Below are 24,848 nucleotides of genomic sequence, written 5' to 3' on the forward strand. Positions count from 1 at the left end.
CATAGCGACCCTATAGGACAGAGTAGAACTGCCCCATAGGGTTTCCTCGGCTGTAATCTTTACAGAAGCAGACTGCCACATCTTTCTCCCACTGAGTGGCTGGTGGATTCAACCGCTGACCTTTCGGTTAGCAGCCAAGTGCTTAACCACTGCGCCACCAGACTTCCTTCATCCTATAGTATGTGGGTATTATTGTCTCATGTTATGTAGATGTGAACACTGAGCCTCAGAGACTGCGACTAGCCCAGGACCACACAGCCAGGAAATGGCGGCACCTGGGCTTGGGAACAAGGAGCATGACTGGACACCCCATACTGCTTCTGGTTACATGTTGCCTGCCCACTCAGCGTGAAGGTCAGCAACAGGACAGGAGCCTGCTCCTAACATGTACGGGGCTGAGTGCAGGCCTCACAGAGAAGGAGATTCACTAATAACAGGCTGCTAATGAAGAAGAGCAAATGAAATCACCTTGTAGCTTTAAGCCAGCTGGAAGTTAACAGGCGAGTCAACCTCATGTTTGCCGCCGGTGAGTTTCTCCCATCTTTGCTACATAGGCAGAGGGTGTGTGTCTGAACCAGAACTACTGTGTCTTAGGCATTGAAGAGCAGTGGTTCTCAAAGTGAGTTCCCTGAACCAGCAGTGTCAGCACACTTGGGAACTTGTTAGACATGAAAATTCTCAGGTGCTATGGTAGACCTACCGAGTCAGGGACTCTGGGGGTGGAGCTGGGTGATCTGTGGTTTAACAAGTCCTCTCCGTGATTCTGATGTGCAGTGAAAACCCCTGTGATAGAGGATCCTGGAATGGAAAACAAGTGGTCCCTTGAATTTGAAGTTTCTTAGTCAGGAGACCCGGGTTCAAGGGGCAGGGTTTGGAGCACTGCAGCACAAGCAGCATTGTGTGGTCCCAGAGGCCCCGCACCCTCCGTCCTCCACAAGGCCTCCAGAATGCAAAGTGACACATCCCTCCCCTGCTTGCTCTGCAGCAGCTCCCCTTCAGGTGCAGACAGGACCCAAGCCCTGGGATACGCTGTCACCTCTCTCTGCTTTTGTGGCTAAGCAGTCTTCTCTGAATTGTGTCTTCATCCCCGACCTTAAGGGTCAGCCATGTATTCTATTCTGATAATTTGTAGTCAGCAACAACTCTAGCCACTTCAGTGTTGTGATTAATTGCTGTCAAGTTGATTCTGACTCATGGCGACTCCTTGTGTGCAGACTAGAACTGTCATAGGGTTTTCAATAGTGGTTGAAATTTCCAGGAACTGCAATGATATGCAAATGTAGGCTGATGAGGATGCTTACAGGCCTGTTCTTACTGTGACGGAGTAAAGACAGAGTGGTTATGAATGACAATAATTAATGCCATGTGTGAAGAAATAGTGACACCTCAAGAAAGACACTGTAACAGTTTTTGGCTACTGGAGTGATTAGACCTTACCGTGGCCTCACGGGGGTATCTGCTTCACGGAGAAAGGGGCTCTGGTACTGCTTCTGCCACTAACAGCACTGCTGTTATATTCGTGACCTACTTTTCCTACAGTACACTCTCAGCCCTGAGCACATCTGATCCCCCCAGTAACTCTCTGAGAATAGTATCACTGTCACCATTCTACTGAGAAGAAATTTAAGCTCCTAGATGCTGAATGACTTGCCTGAGGCCATTTAGGAGGTAACTGGCAAGACAGGTCTTCCATCTGCCTGGTTGACTTCCAGCTTATTCAAGCTTGAGTATAGAGACCTGATCCTGATCTACAGCAACAACAAAGCGAGTGGGGGAGGATGGTGAATCACGTTATTTTCTTACTGTACAGGTTTATGTTTTTTTTTTTTAATTATTGTACTTTAGATGAAGGTTTACAGAATGAACTAGCTTCTTATTAAACAATTAGTACATGTATTATTTTGTGACATTGGTTACCAACCCCATGACATGTCAGCACTCTCCCCTTCTCGACCTTGGGTTCCTATTACCAGCTTTCCTGTCCCCTCCTGTCTTCTAGTCCTTGCTCCTTGGCTGGTGTGTCCCTTTAGTCTTGTTTTGCTTTATGGGCCTGTCTGATCTTTGGCTGAAGGGTAAACCTCGGGAGTGACTTCATTACTGAGCTAAAAGGGTGTCCAGGGGCCATACTCTCCGGGTTTCTCCAGTCTCTGTCAGCCCAATTTTAAGTCTGGTCTTTTTTTTCCCATGAGTTAAAATTTTGTTCTACATTTTTCTCCAGCTCTGTCTGGAACCTTCTATTGTGATCCGTTTCAGAGCAGTTGGTGGTGGTAGCCGGGCACCGTCTAGTTGTGGTGGACTCAGTCTGATGGAGGCTGTAGTATTTGTGGTCCATCAGTCATTTGGACTAATCTTTCTCTTGTGTCTTTGGTTTTCTTCATTCTCCCTTGCTCCTGAAGGGGTGAGACCAGTGGATTATCTCAGATGGCTGCTCACAAGCTTTTAAGACCCCAGATGCTACTCACCAAAGTAGAATGTAGAACATTTTCTTTACAAACTATGTTATGCCAGTTGAGCTAGATATTCCCCGAGACCGTGGTCCCCACAGCCTCCAGCCTAGTAATTCAGTCCCTCAGGGAGTTTGGATGTATCTATGGAGCTTCCATGATCTTACCTTGGACAAGTTGTGCTGGCTTCCGCAGTATTGTGTACTGTCTTACCCTTCACCAAAGTTACCACTTACCTATTGTCTCTTTTAGTGTTTTCCCATCCCCGCTCCTCCCTTCCCTTGTAATCATCAAAGATGGTTTCTTTTGGTGTATAATAAAAGTTTATGATTCTTATCATAAATGCAACTTTGAAATTCAGGCCTTACTCAATAAGCACATTTCAGTTATGTACTATTAGGAAAGAAATACCTGAAATGCTAATAGTATTCCCATTAGAATCGGGAATGGGGCAAGAGTGTCTACCCCACCAAAGATATTCAGCATTATTTTGGAAGTGAATGTAGTAAGATTAAAGAAAGAGTTTTCTGTTTTTGTTTTTAATTTTGGGGGAGGGAAGAGAGAGAAAATTGTTATTACTGGAAACCTAGAAAACAGGAGACTTAGAAAAAGACATCATTCAAGTTCTTTCTTCTGGACTTCTATTCAACAGAAGTATTTAAACAAGTGCACAGTTACATGTACAAAGATTTATATAGGTAAGTGGTTTGTAATATGGATCCACATAAATGCCTACCATTAGGAGGATTGTAAATTATGGTCCATCCATGTAGCAGAACATAACTTAGATTCAACCAATAGACAGAAGAAGCATGCTGTATCTATTTCTACTGAATCAGAAAGGTGTCCACAATATATTATTGAGGAGGAATGAAGCCACTTGCAAAAAAGAATGTATAGCAGGATTCCATTAAAAAAGTATGAAGCGTGTATGTGTGTGTATAAATATACCTGACTGTATGTATATAGACCTATATGAAAAGTAGTAGCATGAGGGTGTTTGGCCCAGTACCTAATGAGAATAATTGGGAGCATCGTCTGCTAGAGTAAGGAGAGGGGTTCCAGATAGTCCCCCTCCACAGGGAGAGTGTAGGCAGGGCATCTAGCGATTTTCTGAGGGCCCTGGAGCTATTGAAAATTGCATCTTGGAATCTCTGTTGCAAGGTTATTAAGAAATGATGCCGACCTCACCTGGAGCTCTCTGAGAGGCAAGAAGTCTTGCCACCCTGCAGTTGGCACGTCTGCAGGTTGGAACATCCCCCTGAGTTTGATTTACAACCAGACCAGGTCCTGTAAATTTGGTAAGTGTGTTCTAGGAGGGGTTGTGGTAGCCTCTTCCTCGGGCCTTGCCTGTGTAGGGCAGAAATTCAGATCGTGAATAGTAAGGAATACCACAGACTGTTGGGAGGTCAGGGCTTGACAGAATTTGTGGGCGAGCCTTACATCTCGAGTTTCAATTGGTTTGCCACTCTCTCCCCACCCCTTTGCTTCTGAGGGGAGTGGTTTGGGCCCCAAGGGCAGCGCTCAGGGAATTAGCCTGATTCTCTAAGTCTTACAAATGGCTCAGGAAGCCTGGGGCTGCAAAGCAAGTGTATGTGTGTGTTGTTTTCACATAAAAACAATCAATTTCTTTCTTAAGAGAAAACCTTATACCAGTAAGTCCTTGAGTGCGCTAACTTTGACTTTCATCGTCATCTTTCTTGGATTCCAACATTAGTCATTTCAGCAACTCTTGCCAATACTGAAACTGCCCCTGCTCCTCTGCCTTTGTCACCCATCTCACAAACCCAGCCCTGCATGAACCCTATTACCCTGGCTCTTCTCCCTCTGCAGCTGAGCGGCTGAGCAAGGCTGGGGAACTTCACAGGGTGGAGCAGTTCATTTTGCAGGAAATGCTCCAGCCACTGGCCTTGGTGGGCCCCCAACACTCAGTGAGCACCTCCACTCTTTTCTCTGCTCTACTCTTCCTACAATTCCCAATAATTATCATAAAGTCCTAATTGTTCACTGCCTTAGACCCATACCCAGCTTCCACTCATTCTCAGCAGATGATCTGCAAGAGACAATTGAAACCACCAGAGGATCCCCTTCAACATCGCACTACTGAAGCTGTGGGCCTCCCAACATCTGCATCATCCCAGCCTCCCTCCCCTACCCTGTAGAACCCTCTACCTGCACTTGGGTGAGGGCCCTTCCTTACTCCTCTCCCCAGAGCCTCAGCTACCACTTCTCCCTCCGGTATATCCAGCAATGTCTTTCAACATATAAACATACCCTATGTCTTCCATTTTTAAAAATCCTTCCAGCATTCTCCTCTGCCTTACTACCAGCTTTCTTAAAAGAGCTGTCTGAACCACTGCCCTCCCACTCACTCCCCACCCCCGGGCCTCTAGCTTCTCTGCATCCTCCACAGGAAGAGCTCTGGCCGAGGCCCCCAGCAGCCCCAGGTGGCTCAATTGGAAGGACATTCTTCAGTCCTCTTCCTCCATGACCTCTCAGTAGCATTTCTTCCAATCGCCTTAAAATACACGATTGCCATGGCTTTTGTGAAAACACATACGCTTGGCTTTTCTCCTACTCCTACAACAGTCTGCTTTCCCAACCTGGCTAATGAATGTTTGAGTTGCTTAAAACAACTCTTGTCCCACTGTAAACTCCATCTCCAAGCACTCTTCTCCACACGTCCAGTGACGACTATCAAACTTGTATACATATGCAAAGCTTGGCACATAGCCTAGCTAGGTAAATGTTTAGTTAAGTACTAGATAACCAGATAAAATGATAGCTTGGTGCTGTCATATTATTATTATTGCTGTAGTATTACTGTATTATTATTATTATTGTATTTGCATGTTGATAACCATCAAGTTTTTATCCCTAGCACAGATCTCTCCTTGGCCTCTAGACATGTATATATTTAACTGCTGATTTGACATAGCTAGTCAGGAGTCCTGGTGGCACAGTGGTTAAGCCCTCAACTGCTAACCAATAGGTCAGCGGTTTGAACCCACCAGCTGCTTCGTGGGAGAAAGATGTGGCAGTCTGCTCCTGTAAAGATTACGGCCTCGGAAACGCTATGGGGCAGTTCTGCTCTGTCCTACAGGGTCGCTATGAGTCAGAATCGACTTGATGGCAATGAGTTTAGTCAGGTATCTCAAAAGCACATTAAGCTCAACCTGTCCAAAACTGAATACATCATCTCCTCTGTCAAGCCTGGGCCTGTTCCAGAACTACCTAGCTTGGTGGAGTTACCTCAGAGTCCATCCAGTTGCCCCAGCTGGAAACGTAGCTGTCATCGTTGACACACCCAGCCATCACCAGTTATGTCAATTTCACCTCCTTCCACTTGTCTCCATCCCCTTTGCCCTACTCTGTACCAAGCTATCTTCGTCTCCCTGGACTGCTGCAATACCTACTTCCTGGACCCCAGATTCACTCTGGATTCCATCCACCCCACTGCCAGACCTGTCTTTGCAAAGTGAAGATCTGACTATATCAGCATTGTCTAAAGCCCTTAAAATGTTCCACATTTCTCTAAGGATAAAGAACAAAATGTATACCATGGTTTAAAAGGTCACATATGGTCTGCTCCCTGCCCCTTCCCCACTTACCATCTTGCTGTAGGTGGTCCAGCCCTAGTGGCCTCAGTTAAGTTCTGTGTCAGCACCTCTCCCCCCACCTGCCGCTAGGCCTTTGCAGATGCTGCTCCCCTGTCTGGAAACCTCTTCCCCCTCTGCCCTTCACTTGGGTAACTTCTACTCATTCTGCATCTCTCAGCTAGAGAATACTCCCTGGCTCCCAGGTTTACACCAGCTTCCTTTATCTGCAGCCTCATGGAACCATATTCTTTTTTCCCAGAGCGAGGAAAGAAACATGCATTCACTGGTGTGGTTGCTGAGTTATGACTGCCGCCCTGCTGGATGCAGGTTCCAAGAGGGTGGCGTCTGAGCCTGATTTCCTCATCATGGTGCCCCCTTGAGCCCAGCAGCCGTGCATTTCTAGGCTCTTCCTGAACTTAAACTCGAGATAGCAAACCTTTTAAGGAAAGACAAGGGCCAAAAGCATGTGGTACTGGTTCAACAGCCAGGACTTCCATTTTTGTCCCCTCTCTTGGGGTTACAATCTGTGCCTGCCCTTCCAAACCACTGCCCTGGGCTGGGACAGGGCGGGCTTCGATGACCTCACAGACCCCTTGTCCATTTCCCCTTTACTTTCCTCCAGCTGGAACCTCTTTTGACTGTGCAAGTTTCTTCTCTTCAATAATATGTTACTAAATAACTGAATGTGTCTTTATATCTAGGTAATTGTAGGGACAGAATCTGAAGCTGTTGTCCTTCTGCACAGATGAATTCTTCAGTCAAAGCTGTGCCCCTGGGTCAGACCTGAAGTCCAGTCTCTGTGCTCTGTGCAGCAGCAGTCTACCAAGTCCATCCCACACGTGTGCCCACAACAGCCTCGAGAGATACTATGGCTCTACAGGGGCTTTCAGGCAAGTGTCTGTGCATCACTTTTCTCCCTGGAACCAACCCCGTGAACATGTCCTTTCACCTTTTTCATCATCTGGGTGCTGCATTTAGGAGGAACCAGAACTAGGAAACAAAACTGCAGAAACCTGATTGTAGATTTCAATGTGGTCCCAAGGCCTCAAGCCCAGCCCCCTGCTAGAGCGCTCTCCTGCAGACCCAGCTGACTTAGGCAGCTGGGATGGGCACCTGGGGAGGGGCAGGGATGACAGGTGCAGTGTCACTATCCTGGGTTTAGTTTTTCTTCTTTCTTTTGTGTAATTGTGGACAAGTCATGGATGCGTTCTGGGCCTCAGTTTAAAATCAAAGGAAGGACACCAGACATGTGCTTCTCACACCTGGCTGATGAGGAGTATTTTACAAATAGATGTTCCTGGACTCCTCAGCCCTCCTGAATCAGGAATGAATTTCTCCATCCATACAAGAAATACTTATTGAGCCCCTAACCTGTGGCTGGCACTGTTCCAGGGAGAGGGATACAGCAGCAAACAAGACACACACATTGTCTGTCCTCCCCGAGTCTGCTGAGGACAATAAACACACAAAGAGCAAGACACCTCCCGACTGTCATGAGTGCTGCAGAGGAACCAGCCAAGGTGATGTGGCAGTGACTGGGGAAGGGGACAATTTTAGAAAAGGTGGCAGGAGAGGCCTCGCCAAGTGGATGGACCATGTAAGCCAAGGATTAAGTATTGAGAGGGAATCAGGTTTGTGAAAAATCTATAGGAAAAATAATCCAGGCAGAAGGAGCAGGAAGGACAGCGGCAAGAGCGAGGAGAATTCATACTGTGTTTGAGGCCAGTGAAGAAGGTCTGTGCAGTTGGAGCGTGGAGAGGGAGGGGTCAGATGTGCCAGGAGGCTGGAGCAGCGGCATGGGTCTCATCTTGGGCCCTATTGGCCTGGTTGAGGAGGCAGATTTCATTCTAAGGGTGATGGACAATGCTGGATGCTTTGAAGCAGTAGGGTCGTGTTATGTGAATTAGGCTTTAAAAAAGATCTCTCTGGTTGTATGGAGAATATAAGAAGACAGGAGGGGAAGAAGGAAGGCCAGATAACCTTGCTTCAAATCCTAAATTTTATGAGGCTCTAGAAAGTATCTTTTTTTAGAGACACCAGTGTCTCTCATTGCCCACTGCTTTGTCCTGCCCCTCTCCAACATCTTGTCTCTTTCGTAGGCCGTAGATAAATTACATACTTTCAGAGATCCCACTACAACAATATATGCTGAATGTTAAACCTAGGCTAAAAATAGTTTAACTTTTCTTTGCATTTTTGGGAATTGGGATCAATGGTCCCATTTTGGTGCTATTAAGGTAGTATTACAGAGGACCTAGAATTGTCTGAGTTCTATTCAGAAACACAAATTCCTGTCTTTCCAAAATGAAGATGAGCACACAATGAACAATCTTAGCTTCAAACATCTCATATACCCACCACTTTCTACCTGTCATCTCACTCCCTTTGGTTTTCTAACTCCAAAAACCTTTCATCCCCACGGACCTATAATCCACTGATCCTGCAAACTCTTCACTGTCTTCTCTGCTCTCCCCTCCACCACCTACATCCCCTCTTTTCCCTCCTTACTCACTGTACATTCCACGGCCAATTGTGAAAATTACTCCTCTGCACATATCCTCAAATGCCTTGCTGCCTCTCCTGGCTAACTCATGACCTTGAGTAAATTTAACATTTCACCTACTCAGTATCTGCACTTCCAGGCTGATTGGCTTCCATTTAAAGTAATGGCCTCCAACCTCAAGCGAGCTATGTATCTCTAGTCCATTCACTCCCCCACTCTCCTAGAAGATGATTCCATACTTTCTCCTCTTCTCCAGCCTCCAACACTCCTTCCCCATATAATACAACCTGGGAAAATTGAAGCCATCAACAGAAATTCCACAAACCCCCACTGCCACATCTACGCACGTGCCTGAATCTGCCCATAAAAGGTGCCCTCCCTCCTCTTACGCGGGATGAACTTGCTGTCCTATCTGAGACCCGTCCTGCACCCTACACTAGATTGTATCTAATCTGTCTAAGTGCAATGCCCCAGCAATCCTCCCCTCTTTCTCATGCATCATCAGATTTTCTTCTCTTCTAGATCATTTCTATGAGCATACAAATATTCTGCTGTTTTTTCATCTTACATAGGAGCCCTGGTGGTACAGTGGTTAAGAACTTGGCTGCTAACCGAAAGGTCGGCGGTTCAAATCTGCCAGACACTCCTTCGAAACCCTATGGGGCAGTTCTACTCTGTCCTATGGGGCCACTATGAGTCGGAATCGACTCAACAGCAATGGGTATGTTTTTGTTTTTTTGTTTTTTAAATAAACAAAACCTGTCTTGGTGTCACTTTCCTCTCCAGCAACTGCCCATTTCTCTCCTCTTTATAACAGAATATCCTTGGATATCCTTGCTCACTCCAATTTCTCTCTGGAACCCAAATCAAGAATATGTTCACATCCCCTGACCCCACCAGTGGAATTGGTTTTATTATTGTTCTTAAATCATCTGCAGAAAACATACCGCCTTATTGTTGGCACGTGGGTAGACTACTCCCATCACACCTCCCCTCTTGGTACACTACTGTCCACCACTGAAACTGCACTTCTGAGTCACCAGTGACCTCTGTGTTGCTTAATCAGTTCTCAGTCCTTGCATTACTTCATCTACCAGTATCATTGGCACTGCTGATCACTTCTTCCTCTCGGATAAATTTTCTTCCTTAGCTTCCAGGATACCACATTCTCTGGGGTTCTTTCCTACCTCGCCTGTTACCAAGTCTGTTTTACTGGTTCCATCTCACTTCCCCAACATCTAAATGTTGGTGTGCCTCAGGCTTCTGTCCTTGAACTTCTGTCTTTGTGCTCCTACCCTTGGTGGTTTTATCAAATCTCAATCCCCCCTATATGCTGATAATTCCCAGATGTTCATTCCAGTCCACATTTCTCCCTGAAACTCCTGCCTCATATATCCAGCTGCCTATGGGTCATCTCCACTTAGATTTCTAATTGCCATCTCAAATCTAAATGCCCTAAACTGAGCTCTTAAAATTCCACAACTCCACGGAAACCAGTACCTCTTGCAGTCTTCCCCATCTCAGTTAAAGATAACTGTATTTCTCCTTTTGTTAAAAAAATAAAAAATAAAAAAATAAAGTTTAAACTTATGCCTTGTTGTCTTTCATACCCCATATCTGGTCCATCATCAAATCATGCTGACTTTACCTTCAAAAGGTATCCAGAATTGATCTCACCACCCATCTCCACTGATACCACCCATATCCAAACCACCATCATCTCTACCCAGATTGTTATAATAGCTCCTTCGCTGGTCTGTATGCATCTGCCCTTTCCCTCCTCCCCTGCCACAGTCTATTCTTAACACATCAGACAGAGTGATTCTATTAAAACATAAATCAGAGCATCACACTTCTCTGCTCAGAGTCCTCCAACGACTTCTCATATCACCCAGAGTAAAAGTCAAGGTCCTTCTTTAATGTATAAGGCCCTTTGTGATCTGGGTACCTCATCTTCTACTTCTTTCTACCTTGCTCTCTCTGTTCCAGCTGTCTTGGTATCCCAGCTGTTCCTTGATGGTATCAGGCACACTCCTGCCTCAGGGCCTTTGCACTTGCTCTTATCCCTATCTGGAATGCTCTTCCTCCTCATCTCATCATGGCTAGTTCCCTTGTTTCTTTTAGGACTTCTCAGGGAACTCCTTATGGCCACTGTATAATTTCACACTTCTTCCCCTCGGCAATAGTTTGTATTCTCCCTTTCTTTCTTTATGGTTTTTTTTTTTAAGTATTTATCACTCTCTAGCATACTATACATGTCATCAACTTAACTTGCTTAAAATATCTCTTTCATCCAGTAAATTAAGGGCTCCTTTGGCTGCAGGTTAAAGTGATCCACTGCTAACTGAAAGGTCGGCGGTTTGAAACCACCAGTGGCTCTACGGGAGAAAGATGCGAGTCTGCTTCCGTAGAGATTTACAGCCTTGGAAACCCTATGGGGTCACTGTAAGTCAGAATCAACTTGACGGCAGTGGGTTTGGTTTTGGTTGCAAGTGAGGAAAATCCGTGTGCATCAGCTTAAGCCAAAAGGGGATGTTTAAAAGGTGCCTCTGCAAGCTCCTTCCTTGTAAGGGTGGAGACCTGAGCTTCCGGAACCAGACAAGATGCTTTAAGAGTAGGCCTGCTGGATGAAATACAGGCTGTCCAGTTAAGTTAGAATTTCAGCTAAACAACGGATGGTTTTACACTCTGCTGCTGTTGCTTTGTCGTCTTCTTTCTCTGCACAGTGCCTCGTGTTTGTCTTTCTCTTCAGATTGGTTTTTTCTGTTTCTCAGTCCATGTGGAGGGAAGGGAAATGTCTGCTACCAGCGGTCCCAGTGTTGTTATAGGCCCTCAGTTATAAAGGAGCAGCCAAACACAGACCCTACTGTATGAGTCCCAATTCCCAGGCTATGGGATTGTCAGCCCGGTTTGGGTGAAAGCCTCCCTGTTCACACCATTCATGCAGTGTAACTAGGAGGATTGTTTGGGGTGGGACAGCAGGGGTTGGTTCTCAAAAAGTAACAAGGCTTAGGAGGCCAAACAAAAGCCAATAATTTTTTTTTTTAAATAAAATTATACAAAGGGAATTTCATTTGCCTAGATATAAAAAAAAAATCACATTACAATATTATAGTAATCAATGTTGTTGTTAGTTGCCGTCAAATTTATTCGGACTCAATACAGGATAGTTTATATGCAGGAATAACAAATCAATCAATGGAAGCAAACAGTCTGAGACAGATACATGGGCAGATTACAATTCAGTCCCTAACAAAGGTGCATTTCAAAGCAATGGGGAAAGAGTGAACTTGAGAGATAAAGTAGAATGTGTCCTGAGGACTGGCACCTGGACCTGGTGACCCTAGTGAGTCCGTCCTGGAAGCTGGACTGGCAAGGTCAGGGGAGGGGGGGCAGGTGAGGGGCGCTAATGGTAAATGAGGATAATTCCTTTCAGATGTGTGATGAGTAGGGGAGCGAGGCACATTGCTGGGGGCATTGCGGTGTCAAGGCAGGATTTATTGTTTTTTAAAAAAGAAGAGGCATATAAACGCTGATGAGAATAATCCAGTGCACAAGGAGAGGTTATAAATATATGAGAGAAAGAGGATAACTGATAGCAAAAGGTTGAGAGCGGGCAGGGGTGAGGTGCAGAGCACCTGGGGAGGACACATTTGCAGGGAGGGAGGCCTGCCTTCCTTCTCTGTACCTGGAGGGCAGGAGAGGAGCACCTAAGCTGGCTGATTTGGTGTAACAGAGCTGTCTTCTCTGTCATGTGCTTAAAGTATGTGAGTGTTGGGAGTGGGGGGCCAGGTATGAGGTTTACAGAAAACGGGAAAACATTTGAACTTATTTCTCTATGAAGTAGGGAATTGGTTGCCTAAAGCTTAGGTTCTCACACTTGAGCATGAACTAGAATCAGCTGGAGGGCTTATTAAAACAGATTGCTGGACCCTGCCCCTAGAGTTTCTGAGTCAGTAGGTCTAGGGTGGGGCCTAAGAATGTGCATTTCTAACAAGTTTCCAGGAGTTGCTGCTGCTGCTGGTTTGAGGACCATACTTTAAGAACCACTGGTCTAGAGTAGAGAAAGGAGGACAGGAAAGACGGCTGCTGTGAACGCCCAGGTGAAGTCAGCAATCGGGAAGTCTCAAGACTGCCTTGCTGCAGAGGTCCTGACACACCCAAGGCAGATGATGATGCTCATTCAGGACTGGGATTCTGTGAAGGAGGCAGGAAGGGAAGAAATGGGGCAAGGGAGCTTAGGAACTTCGAATGGGAGTAACTGGTCCTAGCTAGGTGTAGAGGCACCTGAAGCTAAGAGAGGGAACGTTAGAGAGGTGCTTCTGACAATTAATAACAATTTCCAACTGACTGAATACCATAAAACTGATTTTTAATGTGCTCAACATTCCTCAAAAAGAATGCACCTTGAATACAGGGAAATATTTTTCATGGCATTAAGCATGAACAAACATTCAGTGATGCATATTCACTTTTATCAATACTAAGTAGCAGGGGCCTAACTATGTAAAATATCACCTGGGTCAATTAATGTTAAATTGCTGAATGAGCTCTCACAGCTGGCGATGGAAACCGTGATGGCCAATAGAAACTGCTAATTGGGTGCCCTGCCTCAAGTGTACCTGCATCCCGCCCCCCTGCCCCCAGTAAGGCCTCTGCTGAGTAGGCATCTGAGTCCACCACCTGTCTGTCAGTTCCTTGTACTGTGGTGGCTTGTGTGCTGCTATGATACTGGTAGCTATGCCACTAGGATTTCAAATACCAGCAGGTTCACTCATGGTGGACAGGTATCAGTGGAGCTTCCTGACTAAGACAGACTAGGAAGAAAGGCTTGTTCATCTACTTTCAAAAATTAGCCATTGAAAACCCTATGGATCAGAACAGAATACTGTCCAACTGAAGTCAAACACACCAATGGTGCAGGATCAGGCAACATTCTGTTATACATGAGGTTGTCATGAGTCAGAGCCAACTCTACAGCACTTAACGACAACAGACATAGAATTGTGCTAAGATTGTTGCAAAACCACCTCTTCCACACTGATGTTAATCTCCGACCTTGTGTTTTGATCCAAGCACAAAGTCGTCCTTTGATCATCCTGTTAATAAGAGAACACAAGCACCTCTCCTGAAGAAGCTGGTCAGTATTTAAAAACAAGGAAACAAACAATGGTGATCTATAATAGAAACGAAATAGGCAATTTTCTTCTTTTATCACGTTTCCCCCTCAAACTTCTAGGGATGGCCTGTTTGTTAGAGTTGTTTGTATGGAAAGGGTCAGTGTCAGGTATACCAGGTGGCCTGAGTGGTCAGGGTGTGAAGCTTCTCAGTGATTCTCTTTCTGTGTCTCTTTCTCCCTCTCCTGTTTCTCCTGCTCTCTGACCCTCGCTGTGCAGGTGTCTGGTTGAGAAGGGAAATGTGACCTTTGTGAAGCACCCTACGGGCCTGCAGAACACTGACGGTAGGTGCCTGCACTGTCCTTTCTTCCCGAGGAAAACTCTGAATCCCTCACGTGCGATCACTACCACCACTGCCACTCCTAGTCGGGCAATTGGAATGTTATTAATCCTGTCAGACTCCAGTGACTTAGGTCCTAACATTGCTTATTTTGGGAATGAGAAGACTCTTCACATCTGGTCCGACTTACGGGGTTGAGCCAGCTATTACGTGGACTCGAACCCTGCTCGCAGACACATAGAAGTCACAGTCTGGTTCTCTCAGTTCACAAAAACATAGACTGTCTCTGTTACCCATACATGTGGGTGCAAGATTTGTGTATGCTTTTTAATAGTTTATCTTTGCATACATATTTTACTTTCGTAAGCTGGTTAGGTACCCAATTCATGCCCATGCACACTTCCCAGGCTCTGTCTGAGACCAGCTGGGACTTGTTGAGGAGATGCGCTCCACCAGAGATTGGGTGTTTATTTTACACAGATAGGGTCCGTGCACTGGAGCAGTCGAGCCAATGAAACATACTCCAAGTCAGAAAGAGTGAGAAAGTTTTAATTCAGGAGGTGTTCACCAACGGGGATCCGACAGCAATGCAGGCTGGAGTCCCAAAAGACATTTTTACATCGGAGCTTATATGTGATTTTTACAAAGGTTAGACGTGTCGTTATACAGTGTACAGTAGTTACAAGAGACTCTTTATCATACTAAAGAGATACTTGTTGGACATTTCCTTATCTGACATCTGGGCTCTGATCTTCCTGTGGGGGGGTCCTAAGTCAAAAAACAAAGTCATTAACAAAGGTATGCGTAAAACAAAGCCATTAACAAAGGTATATAAAAAGGGAGAAGGCAAAAAGAAAAAGAAAAAAAACTTAAAGGTTCATCATGGCATTAGTTATGTCAAGCTCTCAGTTGCCCATTTTGAAAAGGAGGAAACATGCTGGGGTCACACTTATTGACACTCTTTATGTTCATGGATGCCCAGACCAAGAATTGGCAAACTCAAGACCCCTGTTACCAATTCAGCCTTCACCCTACTTTCTCCTAGCCTCACACCCTACCTCCCAGAGAAGAGTGAGGCAAGGGAAAACAGAGGGAAGGAAAAGATCTTTCAAACAGTAACCAAAACCCTAAAGCAAAAAAGCAAGAGCGTGATCAACTTTGCCAAACAAAAATTTTAAACTTTCTTATGAACAGAAATCAACCATAAACAAAGACAGATGACAAAGGACAAAGTAAGACAAACTATTTGCTTGGAATGTGGCAAAAGGCTTATGAGTTTAGCCAAAACTAAAACATTTGATAATAGTAGTATTGGTGAGGGTGTGGGCAAAGCCACTCTTGTATGCTCTTGGTTTAAGTGTAAATTGGTTTGACACTTTTAAAAGAAAAATTGGAAATATTTATCAAACTTTTAATTACACATAACCTTTGAACCAGAATACATTTCTAGGAGTTAATTCCACAAATTTATTGACACCAGTCTGCTAAGATTGATAAGTTATTAATTGCAACATTTTTTGTAGTCAGAATTTAGGAAACAAGCAAGTTAAGATCCTGAATTAGTTGAAGCTATAATGATACTTTCACACAATGGAGTATTGTGGGGCTTTTAAAGAGAATATAGTAGTTCTAGGTGGGGCCCGGCTACCACCAGTGACTGCCCTGATGGGGAACACAACAGAGAGTCCCTGACGGAGCGGGAGAAAGCTGGGGAGCCGAACTCAAATTCACATAAGAAGACCATACTTAACGGTCTGACAGAGACTGGAGGAACCCCCGAAACTATGGCTCCTGGACGCTGTTAATCCAGAACTGAAACCATTCCCAAAGCTCGTGCTTCAGATGAAGATTAGACAGGATTATAAAACAAAAAATAATACACGTGGGGAACGTGCTTCTTAGTTCAGTCAGACACACGAGACCAAGTGGACGGCTCCTGTCCGCAGGCAGGATGAGAAAGCAGGAAGGGACAGGAACTGGTTGAATGGACATAGGGAACCCTGAGTGGAAAGGGGGAGTGTGCTGTCACATTGTAGGGATTGCAACTAATGTCACAAAACAATATGTATATAAATTTTTGTGTGAGAAATTAACTTGAGCTGTAAACTTTCACCTAAAGCACAATAAAAAAAATAAAGAGAATACAATAGTTTATATATCATGGTATGATATGAAAAGATTGCCGTGCGAAAAAAGACATTGCAAAACACAATGTATTTAATACACCTTTTCTGTTTAGATCTTTTAGTTCTTCCTATTGTTGTCATTTTTAAGAATACACACATACATTATAGATGGTTAAAAAGTGCCTGGCAGGATATATCTGGAGATGAACTTGGTGAGCCTGAGAAAAAGAGGGTTCCAGGTTCTCTTTTTATGCTGTTTTTGATGCGTGAATTTCTCACACTGTTACCTTAAAACAGTGGTTCTCAATGTGTGGTCCTTGGACCAACAGCAACAGCATCAGCATCACCCAGGAACTTGTTAGAAATGCAGGTTATCAAGTACCACTCTAGACCTACTGTCTCAGTCATCTAGTGCTGCTATAACAGAAATACCACAAGTGGATGACTTTAACGAGAAATGCATTCTCTCACAGTCTAGTAGGCTACAAGTCCTAATTCAGGGCATCAGCTCCAGGAGAAGGCTTTCTCTCTCCATCAGCTCTGGAGGAAGGTCCTTGTGATGCATCAGTCTTACCTTGCTCTGAGAGCATCTCAGCACAGGAACCTCAGATCCAAGGGACGCGCTCTGCTCCTGGTACTGCTTTCTTGGTGGTATGAGGTTCCCATGTTTCTCTGCTCGCTTCTCTTTTTTATATCTCAAAAGAGATTGGCTTAAGACACTATCCAATCTTGTAGACTTCGTCAGCATGACTGCCACTAATCTATCTTATTACATCGTAGTGATAGAGTTTACAACACATAAGGAAATCACATCAGATTACAAAATGGTACATAATCATACAATAGTGGGAATCATGACCCAGCTGAGTTGACAGATATTTTTGGGGGGACATAATTCAATCCATGACACCTACTAAATAAAAAATTAGGAGGTAGGGCCCAGTAACCTGTGTTAACCATTCCCCCAGAAGATTCTGGTGCACCCAGAACCTCACTGCCTTAAAATATGTTTATGTGATCTCCAGGGAAAGTTTTGGTAGTGGCATAATCTGGACTTTGAGGTTCCTGATACTGTGAAGTTATATTTTCAGGGATTTGATAAAGATGTGCAAAACTGTAAGGCATTTGGAGACTGAAGAAAAAGATTCTTCCTATTTGGCAAGAAAAAGTCAGAGATTTATTCTTGCCACAGGAAGAAGTGACACTGGGTACGGAATGTTGAGAGAGATCGGTCACTGTAGACCTATGCTGAATGTGCAGGTGCAGGTTAACATGATGTCATATCATATCATGTTATTTTTTATAAACTTCTTATTGTGTATAACATGCATATCGAAAAGTACACCAATTATAAGAGTACTTCTGTATGAATTTTCACCAAGTGAGCTCACCCAAGCAACCAGCTCTCAGGCCAAGAAATAGAAATGACCAGTGCAGAAGCCCCCTGGGCCCCTTCCACTCACTAACCGGCACAAGAAGGGTCCTGACTTCCAACATCATAGATCAGTTTTGTTGTTTTCAGATTTTATATAAAAGAAACCATGGCACAGATTCATTTGTGTCTGGCCTCCTTTGCTTAACATCATGTCTGTGAGATTCATGCAAGTTATTGCTTGTAACAGTACTTTTTTTTTTTTATTGCTAAATATTTCATGTGCGAGTAGACCACAATGCATTTATCCTTTCTGCTATCGATGGTATTTTGGGTTGTTTGCATTTTTTACTATGGAAATTCCTGTGCATGTCTAATGGTGAACATATGTCCTCATTTCTCTTGACTATTACCTAGAAATAGACTTGCTGCATCACAGGATATACATATGATTTGCTTTTTAAAAAAGTAATATTTTATTGTATTTTCAGTAGAAGTGTACAAAGCAAACCAGATTGCCATTCAACAATTTCTATACGTATTGTTCAGTGACGTTGATTACGTTCTTCACATTTTATCAACATCCTCTGTTCTAGTTCTGTTCCCATTAACCTAGTCTCACGGCCCCTTATCTATGTTTTAGAGTATTTGTTGACCATTTGGTCTCATATAGATGGTTTTTTTAAAAAGCACGGTACTCAAGGGTGATATTCATTTCTTTGTGAGCTAACCTGCTTTTTTTAGCTAAAAGGTGACTTGAAGGGATAGTTTCGGTTCAAGGCTTAAAGAATATCTCAGGGCAATAGTATCAGGGATTCCTCCTGACTCAGTGGGTCCAGTAAATCTGGATTTTTTTTTCTCCCTTTCTATCAGGATCTGTCTATTGTGGTCCTGATCAAGACGTATGGTAGTGGTAGCCGAGCACCACCTAGTTCTTCTGGTCTCACAGTAGAGAAGGCTGTGGTTCATGTAGACAGTTGGTCCTGAAGACTGCTTCCTTCTCTGAGTCTTGGGTCTCCTTCTTTCTCTTTTGCTTCCGACAAGTAGAGACCAATAGTTGTATCTTAGATGGCCACTCGCAAGCATTTAAAACCTCAGATGCTACTCACTGGATTAAGATGTAGAACATAAACTTTATGAACTGTATATTATGCCAGTTGACTGAGTAGTCCCATGAGACTATGACCTTAAGTCTTCAAACCGAGAAAACTAATCCGATGAGGTGATTGGTTATGTTTAAGAAGTATCAGTTTCTGTGACCCTTATTTGTTTTATCATATATATGTATATTTATATATCTACACATGGAAACCCTAGTGGCGTAGTGGTTAAGAGTTCAGCTGCTAACCAAAAGGTCAGCAGTTTGAATCCATCAGGTGTTCTTTGGAAACCCTGTGGGGCCTTCTACTCTGTCCTATAGGGTCGCTATGAGTTGGAATTGACTCGATGGCAGTGGGTTTGGGTTTTTTTTATTTGTACACCTACACACACACGTAATGATTTGCTTTTGTAAACAGAGTCAAATGTTTTACAAAGTGGTTGTAACAATTTAGGCTCCCACTAGCAACGTATGAAAGTTCCACACCCTCACCAAAACTTGGTATTTTCTTGTCGGGACGGCGACGGCGACGGTAACCAACTGCACAACTCTTACAGAGAAGTGAGGCCAAGGAGGGTCACTCAGAGGAGTCCACCCCGGCTTCAGTCCCAGGAGTTTATTTATAGTCAATACAGCAAGTAGTGAAGCAAATCACAGAACAGTGGGCTTTGGGTGACTAACAGTAAGTTTCGGGCAAGGGAGAATGGACTTCAGGTAAACAAGCCAATCAGTAATGGGACAATAGGTTTTGGAAAAACAAGTCGTGACAAGTCTCAACATGTTGCTGACAAGTCTCAACATGCTGTGTGGAGCATATGGGCCTTTGAGGGGCTGAAGTTGTCACTGGTGTAGCCATATTTCAATGGCACGTATCCCCACATTTTCTCTCTTTTCTTTTTTGCCATTCTGAAGTTATGTAGTGCATAGCTATTGGAGTTTTCATTTATTTTTATTAATTTTTGTTCCCTTTATGATGAATTGGGAACATATTCTTAGGTTTTTTGGCCACTATTTGGGTATCTTCTGTTACGAAGTTCTTGTTCAAGTTTCATGCCCATTTTCTACTTTTTCTTTTTGATTTAAAGACATTTTTTATGTATCCTGGTTACAAGTTTTTGTCAGATATATGTATTGAAAATATCTTGTCCCTCTCCATATAATTCAATTTATCAGTCTTTTCCTTTCTGGTTAGTGCTTTTTCAGCCCTGTTTAAGAAATCTTTGCCTACTATGAGTTTATGAATTTTTCTCTTATGTTTTATTTTTTAAAGTCTAATGTTTTATTGCTCTGTGTCTGTTGTGACTCTCCCAGACACTGGTGGTTGCTCACATCCCCTAGGGTGGATGCCCTGACTAAAGCCGTCCTCTTTGACTGATCCACCTTCCTTCTCTCCCAGGAAAGAACCCTGCCCCATGGGCTAAGGATTTGAAGCAGGAAGACTTTGAGTTGCTGTGCCTTGGTGGCACCCAGAAGCCTGTGACCGAGGTTCAGAGCTGCCACCCGGCCATAGCCCCAAGTCATGCAGTGGTCTCAAGAAAAGAGAAGGCAGAATTTGTTTGCAGAGTACTCTTCAACCAACAGGTATGGGCATCCAGGGCCTCCCGCACCCTCCCACAAGTGAGTACTCAGTTCACTAGTGGAAAGGCACAGACATACCTGCCCCGTCTCACAGGCTTTCTCTCTAATAGCAGTAAATGTGGATTCTCCCAGGCCTGCCTCTGATTAAAGAGGAAAGCTGATTGCTATGTTCACTTCTTGCTCTGGGACTGTTAAGGATAATCAAAAAACAAAAAAACCAACTAGTTTCCATCAAGGTGACTCTGACTCATGTTGACCCCATGTGTGTAAGAGTAGAACTGTGCTCCATATGGTTTTCAATGGTTGAGTTTTTGGACGTGATCTACTTCCAAAATGAGCCTTTCTTCTGAGGCTCCTCTGGGCAGACTCGAACCTCCAACTTTAATGGACTGGAAAATGGATTTGGACATCTGAAGTGTCTCCCTGATACTCAGTTGACTCTGAGCAAATTCACAGTACCTCATGGGCTTGTTCAGTTACTCCATGAACGTTATTCCTTTTGCTCTTCTTCAGCATCCTTGACACTAGGCTAAGCTATATATTGTGAAAAGCTGACTGGAGGTTACTCTTTCTGACCTATGGATGGACCTGAATGTGTTTACTGAGCCTGGGCAGGCTGAACACTGCTTTAAGCTTCCTAAAAATTGAGAGCACACATTTGGAGAACTTGTGACCTCCACAGGCAGCCAACTAGGGCTGATCTTATGGGGTAGTGGACCACCTCAATCACATAATTTTAAGGAGACCCCCAAACCCCCTCCTCATTTTGCACTATCACACCCTATTCTCTGAGGTCCCCCAACAAGTAATCTGTGTCTTAGCATGCACTGCCCATGCATCACAATTAAATATTGATGACCCAGGGAGAGCTGGCAAAATAAGAGGCTCGCAGTCTTGGACTTTTGAAAGTGTGGGTCCCACACAGGGTGAGCTGTCACCTTGGCTACAAGGGAAGTGTACTAAGGAAAAGAAAGGAGAGGAAGGAGGTAGAAATGGTTGGGCATCTGGGGCATATCCAGAGAATAGAAGAGGCAAAGTGGCAAGAGCTGCAGGCAATAGGAAAAGATTCAACTGACAGTGGTTGGAGAGAAGTAGTGATACAGGGGCAAAATTAAGCTTCTGTTTACCAGATGGTTTACGTACATCATCTCTCTGCTTTTTGTTATTAATTCTATTTACAAATGAGTATGGAGGCTCATTGAGCTCAGTAAAGAACTTGCCCAAAGTCACACAATAAGTAAAAAATAGGGCCAGGATTTGAACCCAGGCAGTTGGACTCCAGAAACCATGCTTTTTGCCATTTTGCCATGATACCTCGTAAATTGTGGCTGTGTCCCAGATTTCCGGGAGGCTGGAGCTGAGCAGCCCAGCTAACTTAGGTTTTCTGATACAGAATACACAGCCCTGAGCTTCCTAGTGCCCATGGTTACTCACTGTCTGTCTATCTGACCCAGGAGCTCTTTGGAAGAAATGAGTTTGAATATGCGATATTTCAGCTGTTCACATCCTCAAGCAACAACCTGCTGTTCAGTGATGACACGGAAAGTTTGGCCAACCTTCAGAACAAAACAACTTATGAAAAATACTTACGGCGCGAGTACCTTATGGCTATTGGTAACCTGAGACAATGCTTAACCTCTGGTAAACAGAATAATACATCAAGGGGAAGTAACATGAGGGTCCAGGTGAACATGTTTGTATTAAGGCCTATTGTGTGCCAAGCCCTGGGCAAGGACCGATAGGAACACAAGCCATGGAGGGCCAGCTTCCTGCCCCGAAGGAGGAGTCAGACTCACTGATGAGGCCACTCAATTACACAACAGTGTAAGACACTCTTTGAAAAAATGCCAAGTTGTTTGAAGTAGACAGTGAATGCAGTAGAACTTGAGATCACTTGGGAATTGAGCATGTTTACATATGTATTTTCATTTTTTGCTAACAAAATGAAAATGTTATGTGTGGGCGCTTGGCTTGGGAAATGACACAGGTATACCACAGATACAGGACCTATTTTCAAACATTTTATGTAAATATATAAATAATATTAATAGAACAAGTAAATAAAGCATATTTAGCACTATCATAGGCCCTTTCAAGCTGTATATATATTAGAATGGCACAGTTGCATTAAAAAGAAATTAATTGGGGAAATAAAATTAGAACTGGGATAATCAAACTATTGGGAGTGTGCTTGAATTTTTGTTGAGTTACATCATGCATTGGAGATGATGAGAGCAGTTTGAAAGGAAAATGTAGGTATCAAGGAAAGCACATCTGTTGGTATGAGAATGTGTGTGTATGTGTGTGTGCATATTCAAACGTCTTTGTTAGCTACCATTTACTCCTAGAAAATAGGTACAGAATTGTGTTTAGCAAGCATAGAAAGTACCTGATGATCTTTGTCTTATGTTCTTGCCCCACAGAACTTCTGGAGGCCTGCACATTCCATGGAAATTAGAAAGCAATCAAGGTGGGGACCGCACAGACGCTGTAAATACAGCGGGACCACGTTCCCACCTGTCTCTGTGTGGGTTAACATCACTTGTCTTCTTAACTGTGCTGCAACTGATGGAAAAATTAAAATAAATGAAAGTTACTGTGGCTTCTTGAATAACGTTGCTGAATTTTCTCAGACTAATTTTTCAAGAAAAATTATTTCTTTGTCCTAGAATGGTGCATCTGAATTTAATACCTATTAAATTGTACTTTTAAAAAGAACTCTACCAGTCGAGCTCGATTTCCTTTCCTATACTTTATTTTACCCGAGTGAAGTCATCTAAGTACAATTTAAGCAATAAATCCCTCCAAAGAGAGTGTGAGTGTGATTGCAAGTATGCAAAAATCATCTGTGTGTGCAGTATTGAGGGCTTACATAATAAAAAGAAAGTATAAGGGATGGTTTGGTGTACTTTAAAAAATATAATTTAACATTTAAAATTAATAAAATCAAGTAGAATTGAACTCCTGATTCAGATTAATTGGAAAATATTTAAATTACTGCAACAATTCAATGTTCTGACCTTTTTACACTCAACTTCCTGAAAGTGTGATGTACACTCATTTCTTTTAAATGATGTTATCAGAGGTTTTTGTATATCTACTATTACAGTAATTTCAGCCTATGTTAGTGCCTTAATAAATATTGAGTGAAAATTATGTATTGTTAAAAGTTTTATGAATGTGGACTTCTGCTTCTGTCCATGAAAGAGTAACCAGTACAGGACTTGCTCTCCTTCCATAAACAACTAAAAAAAAAAAACTGGACAAAATACATGAAACAACTGTTTTCAAATATTGGACAACAGCAGTACACAAGTCTGATCCCTGAAAGGAGCAAAGCAAAAGAGGTGACAGAATGACGACGCTACTTTCTGCCTGGAGGCAATTTCCAGATAGATATTGGCCCAGGGAGGGGGAACCTCTTAACACTGATTTGAGGACACAGAGACTGGAAGCTTGGGAGGCCAAGGTAGCTGCAATTTGTGGGGTTGAGTAACAGAAAGCATGGAACGTTGCAGGGAAAAATCTCTAGAGATCTGCATGGGAGTCTCCCTCAGTCTTTGGTGAAATACTAATCTGCACAGCAAAATGAAATTGAAATCCGTGAGACTGGGCAAAGAATAACTGAGAGACCTATAAGCTAAACAATTCCCAGAGCTCACACAGGGCCAGGAATCATTTGAGTTTCTACCAGCCAGAATGAAGAGACCTTGTTGAACACTTAACGCTTCTACGCTTGGACCAAACCAAAAACCAAACCCATTGCCGCAGCCCTAGAATAAGGGTTAATCTATAACTACCCTTCCAAACCAAACCAAACCAAACCCATTGCCATCGAGTCAATTCTAATTCATGGCAACTCCATGTGTTACAGAGCAGCGCTTAGCTCTATAGGGTTTTCTTGGCCATAATTTTATGGAAGCAGATAGCCAGGCCTTTCTTCCATGGCACCAGTAGGTGGGCTCGAGCTGCCAACCTTTCGGTTTGTAGTCAAGTACAAACTGTTTGCACCACACCAAAACCAACCAAACCCATTGCTGTCGAGTCAATTCTGACTCATAGCAACCCTATAGGACACAGCAGAACTGCCCCATAGAGTTTCCAAGGAGTGCCTCATGGATTCAAACTGCCGACCTTTTGGTTAGCAGCCATAGGACTTAACCACTACACCACCAGGGTTTCCTTGTACCACCCGGGTACCTTTAAACCCATTGCTGTCAATTCGATTCTGACTCCTGGTGACCCCATGTATTATAAAGTAGAACTGCTCCATAGGGCTTTTTTTTTTTTTTTTTTCACTATAATCTTTACAGAAGCAGATCACCAGGCCTTTTATCTGCAGCATTGCAGGGTGAGTTTGAACGGCTAACCTTTTTGTTAATAGAGCAGTGAAAACAATTTGCACCACCCAGAACGCAGGCCATCAATTACCTTTTTATTTTTATTTATTTATTTATTTAATTGTACCTCAGGTGAAGGCTTACAGAACAAATAGTTTCTCATGAAACAGTAGTACATATGTTGTTTTATGACATTGGTTAACAACCACACAACATATCAACCCTCTAACTTCTCAACTTTTTTTTTGGTGAAAATACACATAACCAAAGATACACCATTTCAAAAATTTCTACATGCACTGTTCAGTGACATTGACCACGCCCTTCCAA

At 43.5% G+C, this 24,848-nt stretch overlaps 1 protein-coding gene across 1 annotated transcript in view; it reads left to right on the forward strand.

The window, feature by feature from the left end:
- LOC101362044 (inhibitor of carbonic anhydrase) overlaps positions 1–22,636 on the forward strand; it is a 50,009-nt gene extending 27,373 nt beyond the window's left edge. The window contains 6 exon segments of the mRNA XM_012556978.1: positions 3,573–3,745; positions 6,789–6,933; positions 13,943–14,007; positions 19,997–20,181; positions 21,633–21,819; positions 22,602–22,636. Of these exon segments, the coding sequence (XP_012412432.1) occupies positions 3,573–3,745; positions 6,789–6,933; positions 13,943–14,007; positions 19,997–20,181; positions 21,633–21,819; positions 22,602–22,636 (790 nt within the window).
- The last annotated feature ends 2,212 nt before the right edge of the window (positions 22,637–24,848 follow it).

This window comes from Trichechus manatus, unplaced genomic scaffold, assembly GCF_000243295.1.
Source record: "Trichechus manatus latirostris isolate Lorelei unplaced genomic scaffold, TriManLat1.0 scaffold00084, whole genome shotgun sequence".
In the NCBI taxonomy this organism is placed as follows: Eukaryota; Metazoa; Chordata; class Mammalia; order Sirenia; family Trichechidae; genus Trichechus; species Trichechus manatus.